Source organism: Aythya marila (genome assembly GCF_965140915.1).
Source record: "Aythya marila genome assembly, chromosome: 6".
NCBI lineage: Eukaryota > Metazoa > Chordata > Aves > Anseriformes > Anatidae > Aythya > Aythya marila.
Genome location: NC_139047.1, coordinates 17,236,512 through 17,256,226, shown reverse-complemented (window position 1 = coordinate 17,256,226; position 19,715 = coordinate 17,236,512). Strand labels below are relative to the sequence as shown.

General features: G+C 35.1%; 1 protein-coding gene across 8 annotated transcripts in view; it reads right to left on the bottom strand.

The window, feature by feature from the left end:
• ATF2 (activating transcription factor 2) overlaps positions 1-19,715 on the bottom strand; it is a 56,105-nt gene that overhangs the window by 3,327 nt on the left and 33,063 nt on the right. For all 8 annotated transcript variants that reach the window (XM_082762911.1, XM_082762909.1, XM_082762915.1 and 5 more), the window contains 3 exons: positions 15,369-15,518; positions 12,637-12,843; positions 5,824-5,929 (listed from right to left, as the gene is read on the bottom strand). In XM_082762911.1, the coding sequence (XP_082619037.1) occupies positions 5,824-5,929; positions 12,637-12,843; positions 15,369-15,518 (463 nt within the window). The remainder of the gene's footprint in view (positions 1-5,823; positions 5,930-12,636; positions 12,844-15,368; positions 15,519-19,715) is intronic.

The following is a 19,715-nucleotide window of genomic DNA, read 5'->3' as shown; positions in this document are numbered from 1 at the left end:
ACAATCTTCCCCCCCCCCCCCCCCCCCCCCCCGAAAACACTACTACAAAAGCAAAAGTATGGATTGCATTTTGGGGTATTCAGGAAACAAGAACATTTTCACATCGTCAACATCACAACTAATGTTGTCTGATGTCCCGCCTAGTACATCAGTCAATCAGCTCATGGGTGCAATGCCTAATTCAAATGGTGAATACTCATGCCAATAAGCAATATTTATAGATTAAAAATACTACCAGATCTCCTAGTGCTACATGAATTGGCTTTAGATTTTTAAAAAGTGCTATTTACTGCATTTGCTTAGTAAGCAAACAAGAGGCTAATTCTATGTTCAATAATACTTGAGATTGCGAATACCACCTCTGGAAAAAAATGTCATTTATAGCATTGTATTAGGTGGACAATACTTCTGCAAGTTTTCAACCCACATTCTTGTAACACAGTAAAAGTTCAGTAACTTGTTTAATATACAAATGTCTTTCAATAAGATTTAAAATTATTTTTAAAATTAAAGTTGTAATATCTTTATGAAGGTTTTCACCACAAAACTGAAGTGAATTAGCCCTTCAGTTGCATCACGTTCCCTCATGACAAAAGGGTAAACAGATAAAAAAAATAATTCTTACTCTATGAAATTAGAATTTACAAAGTTAGCATAATTGTCTCTCACACAAATGTCCTAGCCATGCTAGCACATCTTATCCTTTTTTGCCCAACCTGAGAATTGCAAAAGCTAGCCAAGGCATTATGCAAACATTGACGAGCAGAACTCTGAATTAAAGACTAAAAAGCAGAAAGAAACACACCGCTTTTCACTCAAAATTAAATCTGAACATCTGATTTAAGTTTTCTGTATTGCTTTATGCTACTTAGTGTTTTTCAAGTCAGTGTATAAAACTTTTGTGAAAAATACTTAAACCAAATATATAGATGGAAGATGAAGTCCTTTTTAAAACACCACTGTCCACTGTATAATGCAACATAGAAAGAGACACACAGACATAGCCAGGAGAAACACAAACCACTGCTGGTGACATAGCAATAGAACACAGCTTGGAACACTACACTTGTCACTATGCAGCAATGGGAGACTATACCAGTCTTTGCAAACCCTCTCAGGTTTGCTTGAGATTGGCCTACAAGCTCAAGGTATCCAGAGAAGAAGAGAAGGGAAAGGATGACACTAACACTAAAAGCTATCATAGCCTCATTTCCATATAAAACCTGGCTAATAGCAGTAACTGAACTGCATACAAAGCATGAACATACAATGATGAAATGAAGTTTATGATGTACTGAGGTTTGTACGTCATACTAGAAAATTCACTCAAGTCCCCAACATAAAGATCTTCGAAGCAACCCCATGCATACTAAGAACCCACTCCTCATCATAGCCTGAAAGTAACAGTTCTAATATTGACTGTTTCTGGAAAAGAATGGTAAGGTCAAAGAGGATGTGTTAGTCAGCGAAATGGCATACTTCTTTCGGAGGACTACTGTCTAGATGGAGAAGGTAACAATTTCTCTTATAGCCCTATTACAAGGGCAAGTATGTAATAATTTGAAAACGTCATACTATTCTTATCCACAAGGCTAGCTATTTTACAGATTTATTTTTTTTTCCCTAAAAAATCTTTCAAACTTCATATGCATTAGATAGATGATATTGAGCTAGGTCTGCTGACAATTACCAAACCTTAAGATTACATAGCAACTGAATACAGCAAGAACAAAACTAAATTGCTACTGAAATACATTTGTAATCCTTAGTAGGATTTGTCCATTCAAGAATAGAAAGAATATAAATGAGTGCCAATTCAGCTCACATTATTCAATGGGATTTCACGTTTGCTACACTTCTACTGAGTTCTGCAGGATCTGATGTGAAAATAAATAAAAAGGAACACAAACTTTCTTAAGAACAGAAGAACTCTAGTGCCACTTCCTGAAAAATAATGAATCACTATGAGAGCAGCATATTCTTCCCTTAAGACAGAAAGAAAAAGCACTGAGTGGGAAATTGTGTATCAATCTCCCTGCTATCACACCTTTTCCTCCTCTTCAATTTTTTTGCTTTTCTTCTCTTATGAATCTCAACCTAGCTGTTTTTTGCTTTTGATCCCTCCCCTCCCCGATTCTTATTGGCAATATCATCCTTATCCTCAAAAAAAAGATGAGATTTAAATACTGTAAGCCAGAAGGCAGAGAGGAAGTGATAGATTACCATTCAGCCAGGGAAGAAAGATCTTCCGTTATTCTATATCCTTCAACATATAAATTATTACCAAAAAGGAAAGTTTTGTAATAACATCACAATGACAACAAATGTGAAAAGGGCTTGACTTCCTGATTGTGCTGGGCTCCAGAAGACCATACAGACAACAGAAGAAACAGTTATGAGAATACTCATGATCACCAACATACAACAGAAGATTTTGTACCATTAAGCAGATGAACACACTGTGCTGAAGAGATAAAATCACGTCATTCACATATTTTCAGGTGCTGGGGTTGTGGTGGTGAGCTTACAGCAGGCAAATGACTATATGAGATACGGACTTAACACTAGTCTATATTAATGGGTTTGACTGAAAGTGTCAATACTTGCAATGAACGCAAAGTAATATTCAGAAACAAGGTGCTACCCTAAAGAATAGCTAGTGTGATTTCCTTCATAGTCCTGAGTTTACAGGAATAGCAGCCAAAAACTGAATACAAAACTGCATTTGAATATACATGTAGAACACCAAGCACTGACATAATGGGATCCACAACTCCTTTTGGTCCCCTAATACCTCTAGAAAGGAAGCCCCATGATAATTGTCAGCTATAGAGGGACTACAGAGGGACTCACTGGTAAATTTACATTTCTAGGCTTGAGTTGGCTTTTGTGAATACTCCTTGCAGTTGAAGGACTGTCGCCTATCCAGCACAGCCTGTAGGAACACAGTGGTTTGAGCTACCTGAGGTCTGAAACTGGTTAGTGAACTTCTACTGTTTCTTTAACTAGGGAAAGAACACAAAAGCACTTATATAATACCACCTGCACTACAGCCTCTATTTATCTTCCTTTATATTCAGTTTTGTACACCTGTTCTTGAAGATTATGATGTCCTTTTGAAAAATATCTAAACCATTTTTTTTTTCAACTGGAATTTTCACAAGTTTTCACCTTCTTCCTCCTCTGAGTCCAGAAAAAAATGAGAAAAAACTGATTATGGCAGATGAATTTTAGAAGTAATCTGGTATCGAAGAACTCAAAAATAAATGAACAACATTTAGATGCCTCCTACATATTACATGACACTCCCCCTCACCCCCCCAAAAAAAAAGTGTTAATAAATTCAGAACCAGTACCATTCTTCTTTGGGAAATAAAAAAATTAAACTATCCGAAAACTGAAGAACTGCTACAGAATTTCATTCATACTGCTTCAAAGTGCAATAACCATTTCTCTCTCTCTTTTTTCTTTTTTTTCTCCTGTCCTGATGATGCACTTTTTTGAAGCTTTTGAAGCAGGGTTTTGAAATAATGAAAATATGACTCCAAGAATGGTTTTCAAAGAAAGGATATCTTCATTGTTGTGCTTTTTACTTGCCCTGAGGCAAAACATGCTTGGAAAATCCAAAAAATCTTGAAAGTTGTGTAAGTAGGTGCCAAAAATACCCTGCAAAGCAATAGATTATTTCTTCCTATTTAACTGCATCATAAGTGAAACCCCATTAAATTGTGGACTTAGCTGCTAAAAGACAGTCTGCATGGTATAAACTAGCACAGTCTCAGCAGCGCACAATATTCAGCACTGCAGGAGCTCTGTAATCTGGTGTCTTCAGTTTATTCCACAGAGACTGTTAAACCACTTGGTACTTTTCTGAAGCAATTGGACTTACATGACATGATGAACATAGTATCTTTATTTAAAAATACTTTCTTTCAACTGTATTTTCATAAACGCATTAGCTGAAACTATTATTTCCTCCCATAAATTGTACTGTGGGTAAATCAGTCAGCCAAGATGTTTTCCTAATAGTATTCACATGAAGACGATGTGACAGGATTCTTCCAGAGGGATGTCATTGCAACTATCACTTGTGCTGAACTTTGACTTTCAAAAGGTTTTAAAAAACTAGGTGAGCTATGCCTCCAATTTTGTTGCTTACTATTATTGTTTTCTAAAATATAGGCTTTTCCCAGGAATATGGATTTTAATACTTATTCATTTTGCTTTCCTTAGTAAATTAGGAACGTCATAATCCTTTTCTGAGGGCAGAAAATAAGCACTACTACTAAACTGTCTGCCATTAGTACTTCAACAAAGAAATCCTCAGCATATAATTAGCTTGCCAGACTTATGTTTAAATATTTTTTATGCAAATTCAGGAGCACGTATCCTCCAAACATCAACGTTCAAGAAACCTGTATTTTTTATTTTTAAAAAAAAAAAAAAAAAAAAAAAAGAAACCCTTGCATGTATAATGTTATTCCTAGTAGCTTCTGTATGAAATTATGTTGTTCTGTCAGACGGGAGCCATAATGGCCTCATCCCTGCAGCAATCATTGTTAATATAAATCCCAAACATATTTCTATACTGTTCCAATTTACTCCAAGATGCTATTTTCTGTCTTGTCAAAATGACTGGAGATCAAAGGACCAAGATTTATAAGCTCAAAACTGACAAAATCAGTATTCTAAATATATGTGGCAATAGAGAGTTGCTAAATCTCCTGAATCTTTTAAATTAAAAAATATTGCCCATTCTGATGAAACTGCTTACAATGACTACAAGTAAAGATGGTGGCCATTAAGTTTTATCGCAAGCACCTGAGGATCTGTTTGCATGCAATACAAAATGTTCCTTTATTCTCCTGAATTACTGACACTAGCAAATTAAAATGAAGTGGCTACATATGGCAGAAACAATCTTCACATTTACAAATATCCTGAAATATCACTAAATCATAAAAACGAAAGCTGTGGGTTATATATTATGAATGTTGCCTAATGCATTCCCGGCTCAGTTATTTGTAACAAATTTGTGTACAATGGACAAAATTGGCCATTTATTCTACAGCAGCAGCAGCTGGTTCTGGCACTGTGTATCATATCCAAAAACGAAGTTACAAGTCAGGAAAGCATAATTAACCTTTAAAATGCTGGAAGGATAAAAATCAAATGACCAACTTTCAGTAAAAATATGTATGAGAAAAGAAGTGCTACTGAAATTCTCCATATTCCCTTCAGTATTGCAACTGCTTTTTAAAATACCCTGTATATAGAAAAGTAGATGCTTAACGCGGAAATAAAAACAATCTAGAAGACATTGTACAGTAGGAGCCATGAACCTGCATCTGATTATTTTAATAGCTTGACTGATCCTGGATGTTATGGTAAATGAGGACAGCTGTTATATTACCTCTACTGAAATCTCATTACGATAAAGAAAAAACCCACAAGGACCTTTCACTGTACTAGGCTAAGTATAAAAAAAAAAAAAAAAAGCTTTATCATGTGCTCTTAATACTTTAATCATATTTTCCAAAACAGGTGTAGTAACCTATAGTCCATAAATGCTAATTACCATATGCATTTATTAAGCCAACATAAAATCTTCAATGATATATAACACGTCAACTGAGATGATTTAAAAATATATTTCTAAATATCCCATATTCATTCCTGCCTCGCAGTAACCTTCGAGATTTTTTTTTTAAATCTTTAATGTAATATTAGAACTGCACTTCTCATTTTTAATGCTCATTCGGTTCACTTTGGCAGTATTTCATTGATGCAGCCTAAGGCTATAGGTAATGGAACATTACTCACTATGATAGCCAGATTTCTTCTGCATGGCGGTTACAGGGCAATCTTTATGAGCCAGAAGAAGCTGTTTCAGCTGTGCCACTTCATTTCTCAGCAGGGTGACTTCATTCTAGAGGAGAAGAAAGTTATGTACTTCACCAGGCTCAAACTACATACATTTTGAAGGTAAGTATTAAGTTTTATAAGATTTTCAGTTGTTCACTTAGGGGTAAATAAAATTCAAGAAGTTTCCATTTAGTCTATATATAGCAAAAATGTATATGTTTCTTTTATCTTAGAATATTAAATCTTATCTGAATCTTGACTAACTTTATTTTATGATTTTTTTTAAATTAGGAAATGCTTTTATGGAAAATACAACATTTACAGTTTGCAGATGCAGAGTCTACAAATAGTCTCATTCACATGATCCAGCTACTGTAAGACTCTTCTATAGGGTTTTATGAATTCTAATCAGAGTAAACCTAGATTTAGCTAGCCACATTTTAACAGATGCCACAGCCAATGATAAGGAAAAAAAAAAAAGTTAAAAAAAAATCAGGCAATGCAGAATTGTTTTTGGGAACTATACTTGTACTTTGGAAAAAAAATCTCAAGTAGTGGAGAAGAATTTGGAAAATGTCTGTTGATTTTTACATTTCTCTTTGGCAACCATGCATAAACCAAGTGTTGTATGAAGGAAAAATTAATAATGATGACAAAACCCTGAAGTGTCAGTTAATACCACTAAAATGGAGTGTAATCTAGGAGACAGCACTTGCAGAATCTAGTGACAGGGCTCATTCCCAGGCTGTGCCTTTCCACTACCGGGTGACCTTGAGCAAGGTCATTTTTCTTCTTGGCACTTCAGTTTTTCCATTTGTAAAAGAGAGGACGATACTTACCTGCCCTGTAAAGCTGTTTGATATCTATGGATGGGAAACAGTACATAACCGCATTGACAATCCAAACTGAGAACAGTATGGCATTGTGACAGATTCATTTTCATTTAGAACAGTAGAAAAGCTTTAGATATCTATAGAATCAGGTTATCTGTAATGCTTTTTGATCCCCATATCTTGTCATGATATATGCTTTTCACGGGTTAATTTCTTTTAAATCCAAGTCTTTTCCATTGGTATGAAATACTTAAAGTTACTTAAACTGTAAGAAAACTTGTATTACACGAGTGTAATACATACCACACGTAACATAATTGGTAAATACATATGTTTATGCATTAGGGAGCAATTTAAAGAAAAATAAACATAAAATAATTGGATTGCAAATAAAATTATGTAGAAAAAAGGATAACTAAAAAGATTCTAAAATAATGAAAATACTTTTAAGAACAGAATTTATTTGGTTTACTTACACTATGTAAAATGATTTACAAATACTGTAACTGAACTATCAGATTTTCAAGACAAAGCTTCTCTTCATGTCCTCTCCCTCCATTTAGAGGACAAAAATGTCAAGCCTTTGTACTTGCAAAGTCCTCTTAAAAAACTATTAAGGGCTAATTTTCTGTTCAGTCATTTTATTGTGCCAAATATCCCTTGTCAAAACTTTATATTTAAAACAAAAACAAGAGCTGAAAGAGAGCCAAAAATCTGACTTCACTGATGTTTCTAATAAAAGAGAATTGTGATTACAAACAAAAAAAGTCATAATGAAAAAAACCACAGGACAACTCCCCCACCCCCAAAATCTCTACCAGCTGTAATTACATATCCTGAAATCTTGGGCTGTTAAGGAAGCACTCTACTTGTACCTCCAGCTCTCAGTCTCATCTTAGTTCACCATATTATTTACTGAGGAGCCACAACTCTGGGTGCCATGCAGGCAGCTGCACAGAACTGACAAAGAAAAAAAATGCTGATGTAGTTTTGAGACACTTCTTAATAACGTACAGGAGCAGCGAAGTCCAAGAATATGAAATATACTTCTGTTAGTTTATAGGAACATTGGCAAAATAAATGACCAAATCAGGAAAAAAAAATCAGAAAGTTTCTACCTTCATCTCTCCCATTTAAGGGAGAATTTTATACACAACAGGATATATAAAAATGAAGTAGCTGTTTACCACTGCAAATAAATCTAGTAATTATGAAAAATGGTTGAAAAGGCAGCTTATAGATTAATCTCAGTTGTATTACAAATACTAAGAATTTTGCTAACAAGAACATAAAAAGCAAGTGTATTATCACACAGAATCACAGAATTTATCTTACATTAAAGCAAATTTGAAAAAAAAAAATGGAACAGCATTGCTATACTAAGTTAAAGTGTTGAGGTATACTCATTAAATACATAGCTAGGACTGTTAGCAACATGAACACTATGTGCACCAATAGTGCCATAATCAATTCACAAATGATTCCTGCAAGTAGAAGCAAAGACACAAGGTATGTGAAATCCCACAAAAAGGCAAGTCAATGGTTGCCATATACATGTCACCAGCACAGGCCACTTTTCACGGGTCATAAAATGAGGTTGACAGAACCAACTTACATATACTTTGCAGTTTTCTCATCACGTATGTGACAATATTTAATCTCTCCAACTCATTCAAAATAAATTAATGTGATCTTCTTTACAGAAAACAGGCTAACAAGAAGCAGCATATGGAATAAACAATTCAACACTTTGCATGAAGAAAGATGTAGTTTTTGCGCAGGACAAATAGTCCCCTTCATTTTTCGGAAATCAAGTCAAGAGTAGTCATTAATGTTTCTTTAAACAAGCATGAAATACACCTCACATACTAAAGGAATTTTTATGTTCACACGTTTCAACAGCATGTTAACATTATAAGGCAGGTTTCTGGAGGAAAACATATCTATTTTTACCCGTACTCCGTTTTTCATAAAATATTTTCCCTTCTGCAATCTAACTAAGGTACACCACGCTATGTACAATATGTTCTTTGTATCTGCCTTTTTTTTTTCTGGATTCAAAATGCACTTGGAACCAGTTTAACCATTACACTAAGCAAGGTGTTGGGTAACATTTTGAGGTATATTTACCAAGACTGTTACCAGAGACAGGCAGATCTGGGGCCAGTGGATCATCTGCACCTGAGTTAAACACCAGTCTTCCTGTTTCTTTTTGAAAAAAAAAAAGAAGAAACAGGAAACACTGTTTCTTCAACAAGATACCGTTGTGTGGGAAAGGACCTTTACTTAAGTGCATTTCTTTCTTAACCTAGCTTTCCTAAAGCAGCTTCTGCAGCATTGGTACAAACCACCACTGACTGGTGATAACAGAGGTCTTCTAACACCTAAAAAGATCTCCTAAGGAAGACAGGACATTCTTCTACAACACTGAAGTAACAATAACTAATACTTTGCCCTCTAAATTTACTAAAGCAACAGTGACCAAATAGGGACCATGTTACAAACTTCAGTATCTGACACTGCAATGCAAGTGGGTGGTCACTGGGGACACATTGCCAACAGTTCGTTAAGAACGTCTTATATATAGCATACCATATCTTGCACAAAAGCAAAACAAAAGGGTATATAAAATTTAAGATCAATAAACAAATCAACATATGAGTAGAAAACAGTCCACAAAAAGCAAACAGTAAAATTTGAAAAAGTTGGAAGCATGAAGTAACTTATCTAATGTATAATAAAGACCAATAAAGGCCAATCTAACTTACATGCACTATTGACAGGATGTAATTGATTGAAATTATCTTTTAAACAAAAAAATGCCTAAAGAGAAAATTACATTCAAAAAAATTGAAGTAAGGAGCTACACTTTTCTCATATAGAAGTTCATCCACAGAAAGCTGAAAACTATGGAACAGAAGAATATACATAAACCACATAAGGCTCTTCAAAATTGTTATGTACCATTAGAGAACTTCCAGTCTTAAAAATCTTGATGTTTACCTTAGAACCTTTGACACAGACATTACAAGAAATCTACCGTGTTGAAAAAAGTCAGAAACGTTGTGTGAAGCACTGCAATGCAATTTCTAGTCATTTTTGTATTAACCTACTTCTGGAAATACAACATCTCAGCAAATTCAGCTGAGCAGGTCGTTTAGATATTAAACAAAATATGAACTGCTAAACCCTAACACTCAGTCCATAAAACTGTACTAAGGCAAAACTCCAAACTTATTAAATTTACTATTAAATATAACATAAGTAAGCAAGCATGGGTCATTACTGCCCACTATGCTGATCAGCTGTACTAGCCTGTCAAGTGAAGAATTATTACGGAAATAGAAGATTGATTAATGTTTTCACATAAAATACAATTTAATTATTTCTCTGACATTCAACATTCTTTACAAGTCATTCTGTTCTTCACAGTTAACAGCCTTGCTTTTGGCAGACTGCAAAAAAAAATCTTTTTTTTTTTTTCAGTTAACTATTACTTAATTAATGCTTTGAAATCTGGAAATCTTTTGGATTCCAGATACGTAAACAAATAATTAAAAACCACAATCAAAATTTAGATGCAACTATAGGTTTAAGCAACGTACACTGTTAAATACAACAATATGTTACATGGACAGCCAGTTACACTAAAAGTTTGCTGCCCTGCCACTGAGGAGGCTAGGGGTGCACAAAAAGTTGGGAGGGGATGTGGCCAGGAGGGCTGACCCTGACTGTCAGCATAACAAAAAAACAAAACCAAAAACACAAAAACACAAACAAACCACAAAAACAGTACCTGCTACAAACAGCAACACTAATTTAGAAAAAACACAACTGTTATAGAGGAGAAAATCTATGGCCTTCTTTATGGGACAAAGTTTTTTGTTTTTTTTTTTTTGCCTGTGCTATTAGTGCTACTACTGCATTTCTTAAATAAAAGACATTAACTTTCTTCCTTGTCATTATCAGATAGTAAATTTGCATACCTCTAGATGACTGCATTGTATTAAAATATCTACAAACAACGCTAATTCTATATTTCATCCAATAAGTGGGTGTTTGAACACACACAGTATTAAAAAGCAGGATTCTTTCCTGCTAATTAGAAGCAAAAGACTACTATGCAATTTTGTAACTAAACAATATTAATATTGGTATTACAGTAACAGCTATAGTAAATAAGGTGTGTGACAATTTGTTATCCATTACAATGCAGTACTTAAATCATTTTCAATTAAAAAAAATAGATATTCATAAGTTAAGGGCAGCTCCTATCTTACCAGAAACTACTTCCACTAAGAAAGCTGAAATATAGCCAATCTTTTTTGTTCTTTGCTTTTCTTCCTGTAAGTCTACCTTAACTTGTTTCTTAGATTTAAGTTATAGTGCTACATATCATTTTGTAATTAATGGATTTACAGTGAGGGCTGTGACTACATTAAAGGAAAGGTCCACACACCGTGAACAGGTATGAGAAGACCATGTATTTGCAAGTAATTTAAGCAATGCTGTGATGTCATGTCAAAGGTCATGGTTCTTAGAACACAGCAAATGATTTCACCTTGTGTACTTAGATATGAATTTCTTGTGTTTTACAGATTGGGATGCTGAGTAGTTTTAAAGATAGACTAGATATTATGAAAAATCTCTTTACTCAATGGCTGGGCGAATATTGGAACAGGCTTCCTAGTGAGGTGGTTGGTGCACCAGGCCTGTCAGTGTTCAAAAGGCATTTGGATAACACCCTCAAAAACATGCTTTACCTTTCGGTTAGCCCTGAAGTGGTCAGCCAGTTGGACTTGGTGTCTGCAGGTCCCTTCCCACTGGATTATTCTAGTCTATTCAGAAAGCTAAAGATGATTGATGCATAGTAATTGTGGTTACACAACGAAAAGTAATCTTGCAAGCCCTACTCTCCCAGTTGGTTGACCTGGGACATCTTCATCAAACAGCATGAAAGAAAGATTTTAATACAGAAGACCTATGAATTTGACTCACCGAACAACTCTGATGAAACAGCAAGGTAAACTTTAAAATATCAAAAATACTTTCCACTAAAGTTTTCTAAATGGATGCTTCATTTAGGAAATGACATGAGTGTCCCTTTCTTTAATTCTCAAAATAAAGCTTTTAGATTTTTTATTTTGAAACAATACTTTGTGCCCATTCTTGTGTGCTGCTGGAAAACATTACTACTAAATGTTAAAACATATTTTCTTAATTTAAACAAAAGGGTCATGGATTGTTTGAAACAGAGAAAAATGTGTCCACATGACAGCTTTCCAACGACTGATAACCTCAGAAGAGGTAGAAAAATGACTGGCAACATACACTAGACTACGATCTTACAGTATACATCCCTCCCTATAGGATTTATGCACACTCAGAGGGCAGTGTGGTGAGATTTGCACTGCCACTGCCTGTGCTGTACCTGTTCTGTGCACAAAAGAGGCCTTCAGTTTCCAGTGATGTCAATCTGGCACCTTTCACGAGCACTACATTCACTTTAAAGGAAAAAACAGTGAAGTTAAAAAGAACCAAAGGAAATCAACCCAAATATATTTAAATAACTCAGACTGTGATAGAAATTGTTAGGAGCAAGGCGTTTTTTAAGGTAAAAATGGTAAATAGGCTATTAAACCTTTTCTCCAACAGATCTTGTCATCCTAATTTAGTATCACCGTCTGAAAGTTATTTAAAATTGAATAAAGGATAAATGGGCATGATCCTAAAGTTTACACATCTTAAAAATCTGAATATTCTTTTATATTTTTATTTTGCTGGTATATTCAATTTAATACTGAATTTTCAATTCTTATGCGACCCATAAAGACATTTATATTTCAGATTTTGTGCAAAGTTTTAAGTTCCATTGATCCAGAATCACTGTCCAAGAATAGTAAAGTTTAATCATTTTTACTTGTAATAAAAAGCATACCTGTAACTGGCCATTTAGTGAGCTCAAGTCCTCAGCTTTTTTCTCCAATGACTGTACCCAGACTTTCCGCTTCTGTCGGCATCTGGAAGCAGCAGCCCGGTTTCGTTCCAGAAATTTCCTTCTTTTTTCATCAGGGTCTTCATTAGCAGCTCTTCTTCGCCGACCACCTGTATTTGGCGTTTGTGGTGTAGGCTGAGCTGGTGATGCCTGAAAACAACAAGAAGTATTAAAGAAGTTGTCAGTGTAATACTACTCACAACTCAAACTGCAGCACCAGTAAAAATACACAGCACATCTTGAGAAAAGCATTCACAACGCTTCTGCATACATTCATGTTATACAGATTTCTTTTGTGGAAAGCTATGTAATTTACTGGCACAACTATGGTTTAAAAACTTATTTACACTGTATTTACACTCTTTACTTACCATGTAACATTAACATTTAACATTTTAATTATGGCTTTATTTTTGGTTTAAAATTGCACTAAAATGTCAATCACTTCATAAAGTTAAATTCATGTGACGTTTACATATGAATAAAGCACAGAAACAACACCAATTTAGATGGTCTCTCTCTTTACCAATTTTGATGACACATGATGACAAAGTCTTTACATAAACAGTCAACTTCTTAGAAGCCTTTCACCCATAATAAATTTGAAAAGTTAGATTTGGTAGGAAATATATTCTCTACTCTTTACTCTTCCCAAATACCCTTCACTAAAACTTAATCACAATTGAAATATCACAGAATTATTTATTTCCAGTACACAGAAACTGCCTGACAAATGCTCTCAATGCTGATAGTTACTGATCCCTAGATCTCCAAACAGCAATTTCCTATTTGTTAATGTAATGTTCCCCACCACTGCACACCAACCTCCCTTATATCCACCCACACACAGTGACAGGATCAAAGTATTTCATTACCTTAGACTACACATTATACTCCCTTCATAGGTGTAGAGAGACCTTAGACAAGGATTTAGTGAATTACGGTAACAACATAATGGATCTTAAAATTCTTTCAACAGATAGGACAGACACAACATAATTGTCTATATGGTATCTTCACAGCTGTACATGTACACCTGTACATTCAGTACAGCACAGTAAGAAAGTTACAGTTTTAACTTAAAAAACCAAACCCACAAATACAGCATCTGGCATACCAATTTGTCATAAATTCTAGACAGGTAACAAAAAATCTGGGAACTCCTATTAGATTTTTAGGAATAGCACACTTGCATATTTTTTTTTTTAATACTAGATATTAAGTAACAAAAAAATAAGTTTATAACAATCTTTTCATTTTGAAAATGCTGCTTCAAAGTATTATGACAATATTCTTTTAAAAAACTTCAGGTAGTAGGGGAAAATAGCATGAAGGAAATCATCTTCCAATGGCTAGTATTTTTCTCTCTTTTGCTCCAAACATTTGTTTTGATATATTATTTGATTACACTGACCAATCTCAGAATCTAAATGCTTTCCCTGCAGCTGCAATTTACACCCATGGCTACAGGCATAAACAGGTTCAGTCCCTCGGTTTCTGGGCCAAGGGTACACAGGTTTTACAAATTTGGTATTACAGAATCATTGGGAACCATACGTTGGAAAAGGTTCTTAAGATCATCAAATCTGAACGTCAACCTAAGACTACAAGTCCACCACTAAGCCATGTTCTTTGGCACCACATCCACATGTCTCTTAAATACCTCCCGGGATGGCAACTCACCACTTCCCTGGGCAGCCCCTTCCAATGCCTATCCATCCTTTCTTTGAATAAATTCTTCCGAATGTCCAACCTACACCTCTCCTGGTGGAACTTGAGGCTGTTTCCTAGCATCCTATCACTTGTCACCTGAGAAAAGACACTGACACCTTTCACATTTGTCTTACTGGCCTTTTATTTAGAAATATTGACTACTTCTACTGTTACCCATTCACTTTCTTAAGGAAACACTTTTCCAACAAGTTTCTTAGAAGCAGAACAGCTGCAGTCCTCCAGGATTCTCTCCTGGAAATAGCTCTTTTCTCCAGCAGGGTTCCCACTTCTACTCTGAGTCAGAGCTGTTGTCCTTAATTCTCCTGTTCTCATCTATCACCCCAAAAGGAGAAGACCACCATCCCTAGCCTTACAACCCTCCTTTCAGCACCTGGAAGGATGTACTGAAACTATTCTTGTAGCAGAGCAGAAAAGATCCTTCAAACTAAGTAACACAACCATGATCACTGAGGCAGTTAAAACAAACAAACAAACAAACACTAAGAGCATTTATGACATAAAATATTAGACAGATGCAATATAAATGCAAAATAAATTAAGTTTTCTTCAATTATATATCAACCAGCTGTACAGTTTTCAGTTACCACAAGATTTCCTGTTAATGCACTCCAGAAATCAGGAGTCAGTTCTAAATCCAAACAAACAGATAACAACTATTTCGAAATTGTCATCTTGAATGACACGTTCTAGAAATATTTAAGGACATTACAACAAACATCCTATTGCTACAGAAATATTGATGTAATACACCAGGATAACACACCCAGTAGAGACTTAGCAACCTCTCAAAATTATGTATAGTCATAAGCAGATAAAATACACCAAGAAAAAACAGTCTGCTGCATAACTACACACTGAGATTCTGCCAACATTTTAGCAAAAAGATCTATTTTCCATACAGTGAAGGAGGCAGAAAGTACACGTGCACTGTGTTGTCATACCGGTGTTTCAGTTGTTGAAGTTGCAGGTTGTTGTAGTGATTGTGGTCGTGGTTCCTCTGACTGAGTCCTAACCAGCCCACTTGGATGTCCCTTGGCAGTGTCTCCATTTGTTACCTGAGGGTGCTGCTGGGTCAAGGCTGCTTTCAATCTCTGAAAGAAAAAAAAACAACAACACATTTTTTCCCCCACATCATGGAAATACTGTAACAATTATAGCATCACTTGAGGAGTTATGATGTATGTTAGTTATTAGTTATTTTCACTTTGCCAACAGGAGCTCCATCTCTAAAATAGCTGTATGCCTTTTTACAGGCTTTCAACAGTGATCTAGACATACACCTACTAGCAGATGACAACTTGCAAGCATCATGAAAGCATCTCAGAAAGAACAGGACTGTATGCTGCATGGAGAAGTAAACAGAAAACTGCCTGAATTGTGCCCACAAAGAGGTGACTTGAAAGCAAAGAACAAATAATTGTTGAAACTGGTATTACGCTTGTAATGACATGCATAAAATTACCTGAAACCCCGAGGGTAGCAGGAATACCAGCATAGTACTCAGTAAGCCATGATACTTTGGTTTGAAGCTGACTAACAAATTTCCATTCCTTACTTTAATTTTTGAGAATTCAATAAAAATAACCATTTTCTACCACATCCTTTACGCCAAATACATTTGTGTGTAGTTTTAATTAACAGCAACATTTAACTGTTCTTTTGATGAACTCCTGTATCCTCATGTTTTAGAGTATGAACAAAACATTGACAAAATACTAACTATTAATAGAGCATCTTGATAATGCTAGAGATAGGCTGCATTTGGCCAGCTCAAAATAAGCAGAGGACTTTGCATCCATTTATGTAGATACACCCTATCAACTACAGCATTCCAACAGCTCTCAGCAATTAAGCCACTGGAATACAGTGACAGCTCTCTCCTACCATGACAGGTTTCCCTGGCTCCTGTTTTACAATTAAAACAACAGATTGCAAATCCACCTCTGCCAGAACTGCAAAAAAACTGTGTCTGTGATATGGAAAATTGACTCTCTATATTTGAAAGGTGCAAGTAATCACCCACTAGCAGACGTCCCATTTGAAGACTACACAGAGAATCATTAAAATCCTAAAATTCCTCTGCTGGCTTGCTGGTAGGGAAGCGTCAAACAGTGACTTCTATAGGTCACTTTTCCCCATGCATTGTGAGAATTTTGGTTTTCAAACATCTTATATTTTCAAACAACAAAGCCAACAATATAGAAGTATAGAGACAGTAAGGTTGTGGGAGGTTTTTTTGTTTGTTTTTTGATGGTTAAAGTACTGGGATAAGACATTAGTTTGCCTACAGACTTGCCAAAACTTTCTTAAATAATGCTGGTTGGGACTTAATATACATAGGAAAAGAGAACAGGTGTACATTATGTGTGTAACTCACAATGATGGCAGTTTCTAAACACTGAAATGTTTGTAATAATTGATCTTGCAGCAGCACTGAAATAATTCTGAACACAAACGTGTACATAAAAATTCAGTGTTAATTAAGTCTTGTTCCACACTTCACTTTGTATCACCTTTATAAATTTCCAAGAACAAGAAACGAACACAAGAAATTTACAGCAACTCCCCCAGTGCTCAACTTGAACTAAAGGAATTTAGAATAGTTGCAGACTTCAGGGTAAGATAGCACCATTTTAAAAGATGGTTAAAAATTTTTAAAAGATGGATAATAAAAATGTATTTAAAAGAAAAAAAACAACTGAAATTCTTAGCATGCAAACAGTACACTGAAATTCCTAATGCTACAGATACCTCATAACTCTTTCTTTACTGCAGTAAAGCAAACTCACAGCATTCAACTTATACCTTCCTTGTACCTTCCTAACTCACCTCAGAAAAACGCCTAACAAAAAAACTCAGTCCCTGTCTTCAGCTAAACAAGAGCAGAAAGGACCAAGTGCTTTCTTTTTAATCAAAATTACTAAACCCAAGCTCTATGATCTAAGTACAAAAATGGAAAGGTTGATTTGATGATTCCTCGCCTTTTAGAATTCAAACTAATTCTGGTCATTAAATGGCATAATTTCCATAATTACTACCAGGACTACCACAGAGACACACCACTTGCAAATCACTTTTTTTTTTTTTTTTTTTTTTAAAAAAAAAAGGAAATACAATGTATTTAATGTTTTGTTGAATATCCTTTCCATAAGTTAGCACCTGTTTTTTTCACTATATATTTTCATTTACTATCTGAATTACTTCAGCTGTATTTCTTGCATCACAACTTGCCCTTTAGCAGGACACAAAAAGCATACAGTCAAAATAAAGACTAGGGAGTTATAACAAATTAGTTATGTTGTCTGTATTTCAACTCCTACTGAGGCTTTTAAGGGCATGCTTTCTATTTCAAGCCACGACATCAACAGGTTCTGAAAAGTTACATCTACCAAAAATTACTCAACCACGACATAGCAACTTATTATATACAGGCAGTCTTCTCTTCCACTGCCATGAGAAGTAAAAACAGTAGATTCCATCCAATTTAATGGGCTAGATACATAAATTCAGTAACAACAGGCTAACTTCTAACTTCATGGCACTGGAGCACAAACATTTACACCATATCAGTACAGCCAGTGTGCCTGTTCAACTCTGCCTGTGGCTCTATGAGCAAGCCTTGATATAAGCATCCTCCACAACAAAAACAAAGTACATGAACTGTTAGAAATACTTTATAGTATTTACTTAAAGCCAGCTATTTTAGAAAGTTTCATTCTTCATGTCCATTTCCTTAGCAAAAGAGTGTCCAATTCAGAAAATTTGGGAGATGAAATAAAATTAGCACTTGGGTGGTTTTTGGCTTTGCTTTTTCATTTTCCCCAAATATGGCAAGTAACTTATTGTCTAGGTCCATTCTTTCTACCTCTTCCTTTCTGCATTACAAAAGTATTTGCAAAGTTAAAGAAAAAAATTAGGAATTCAATGCTATTAAATGTATCTATTGTACGTTTCATTTGGAAGTAGCAGAAGTGAAGGCAATACCACAATACTATTAACATTATTAACACGTATCAGGCATAATGGATGCGCAAACAGCTGAAATAGGACTTTCCACACTAATGATAACATTTTAAAAATACAGTTTTGTACATTTCAAAGTAAATAAACTCATTTTGAAAATTAGATTGTTAAATCTAAGTGTGGGTTCTCTGGAAACTAATGCAAAATAATTGGCTTTAGTTTTATATCACAGTTTCAAACTTGAAGTTTCAATAGTTAGGATTAGAACTAACCACAAATATGGAAATACTGTGAAAATCAAGTATTTTTACAGATTCTCACAAGAAGATATTAAACGAATGCATTTTAAAAGATTCCTATTGCAGAAGGCAATGCTGTAGTAAAATACTACATGGATGTTGTGCTTCCTGTGAGTTGGGAGATATTCACGCCAAACACTATGGAAATCTCGGTTTTATAAATCAAGTATATTGAAACAAATATTAGAATAAACGTATGTCATGATTAATATGCGAGGAAATTATGATAACCAAAGATTGACATTATTTGCCTATTAGAGGCAAACTAAAAGCGGTATTTTCAGATAACTTAATAGCTTTTAAAGTCTTTATTAGCAAAGTTTTATTGTTCATGTATATCCTTGAAAACAAATCCTCACCGCATCTGTCAAAATTTGGTAGGGCTAGATCATTCCATCAAGAGCTCACAGAAACAAGACAATATTCTCCAGAAACAATTTATGAAAAACTCAGATCCATATTTCATATCTGCCACAAAAGCTCATCAGAGTAATAACCCTCCTTCTCCTGGGTGTTATCCTACCATCTGCTGCTCTATTACTTATCTTTATTTTGCAACTAATTAACAGCATAATCTTCTAAATTCAGCAAGTTAATTATCATTATTGTGGTCTTTGCAGCATCATCAGTCCTTATGAAGTCTTGTCTCTCCACCCCCAGAGAACATATGAAAATGAAGTAGGTTGTGAGAGGGTCTGTTTCTTTAGAGTAGGCTCATTAGGTGTTTGCTGATTAGCTCGGCATGCAGAGAGACAGGTCAGAAGAATTCTGCTGAACACAAGGTCCCATGCCAGGCTCAAGCAAGTTAATGTAGGTTTCTGAACATTTGCCAAGCTGCCCTCTGTCAGTTCTCAGTAGAAACCTCCTGCAGAAAGCCTCTGGGTTGCCCACTGTGTGCAAAGTATTTCTCAGTTTGTGACAAAAGGTTTTATATGGGGAAGAGAAGGTAGGGGGAACACTCAGTGAAAGTTAAAACATTTTTTTAATTTCTTAAGAAACTTCTGCAATCCATGCAGAAGGGTCTGA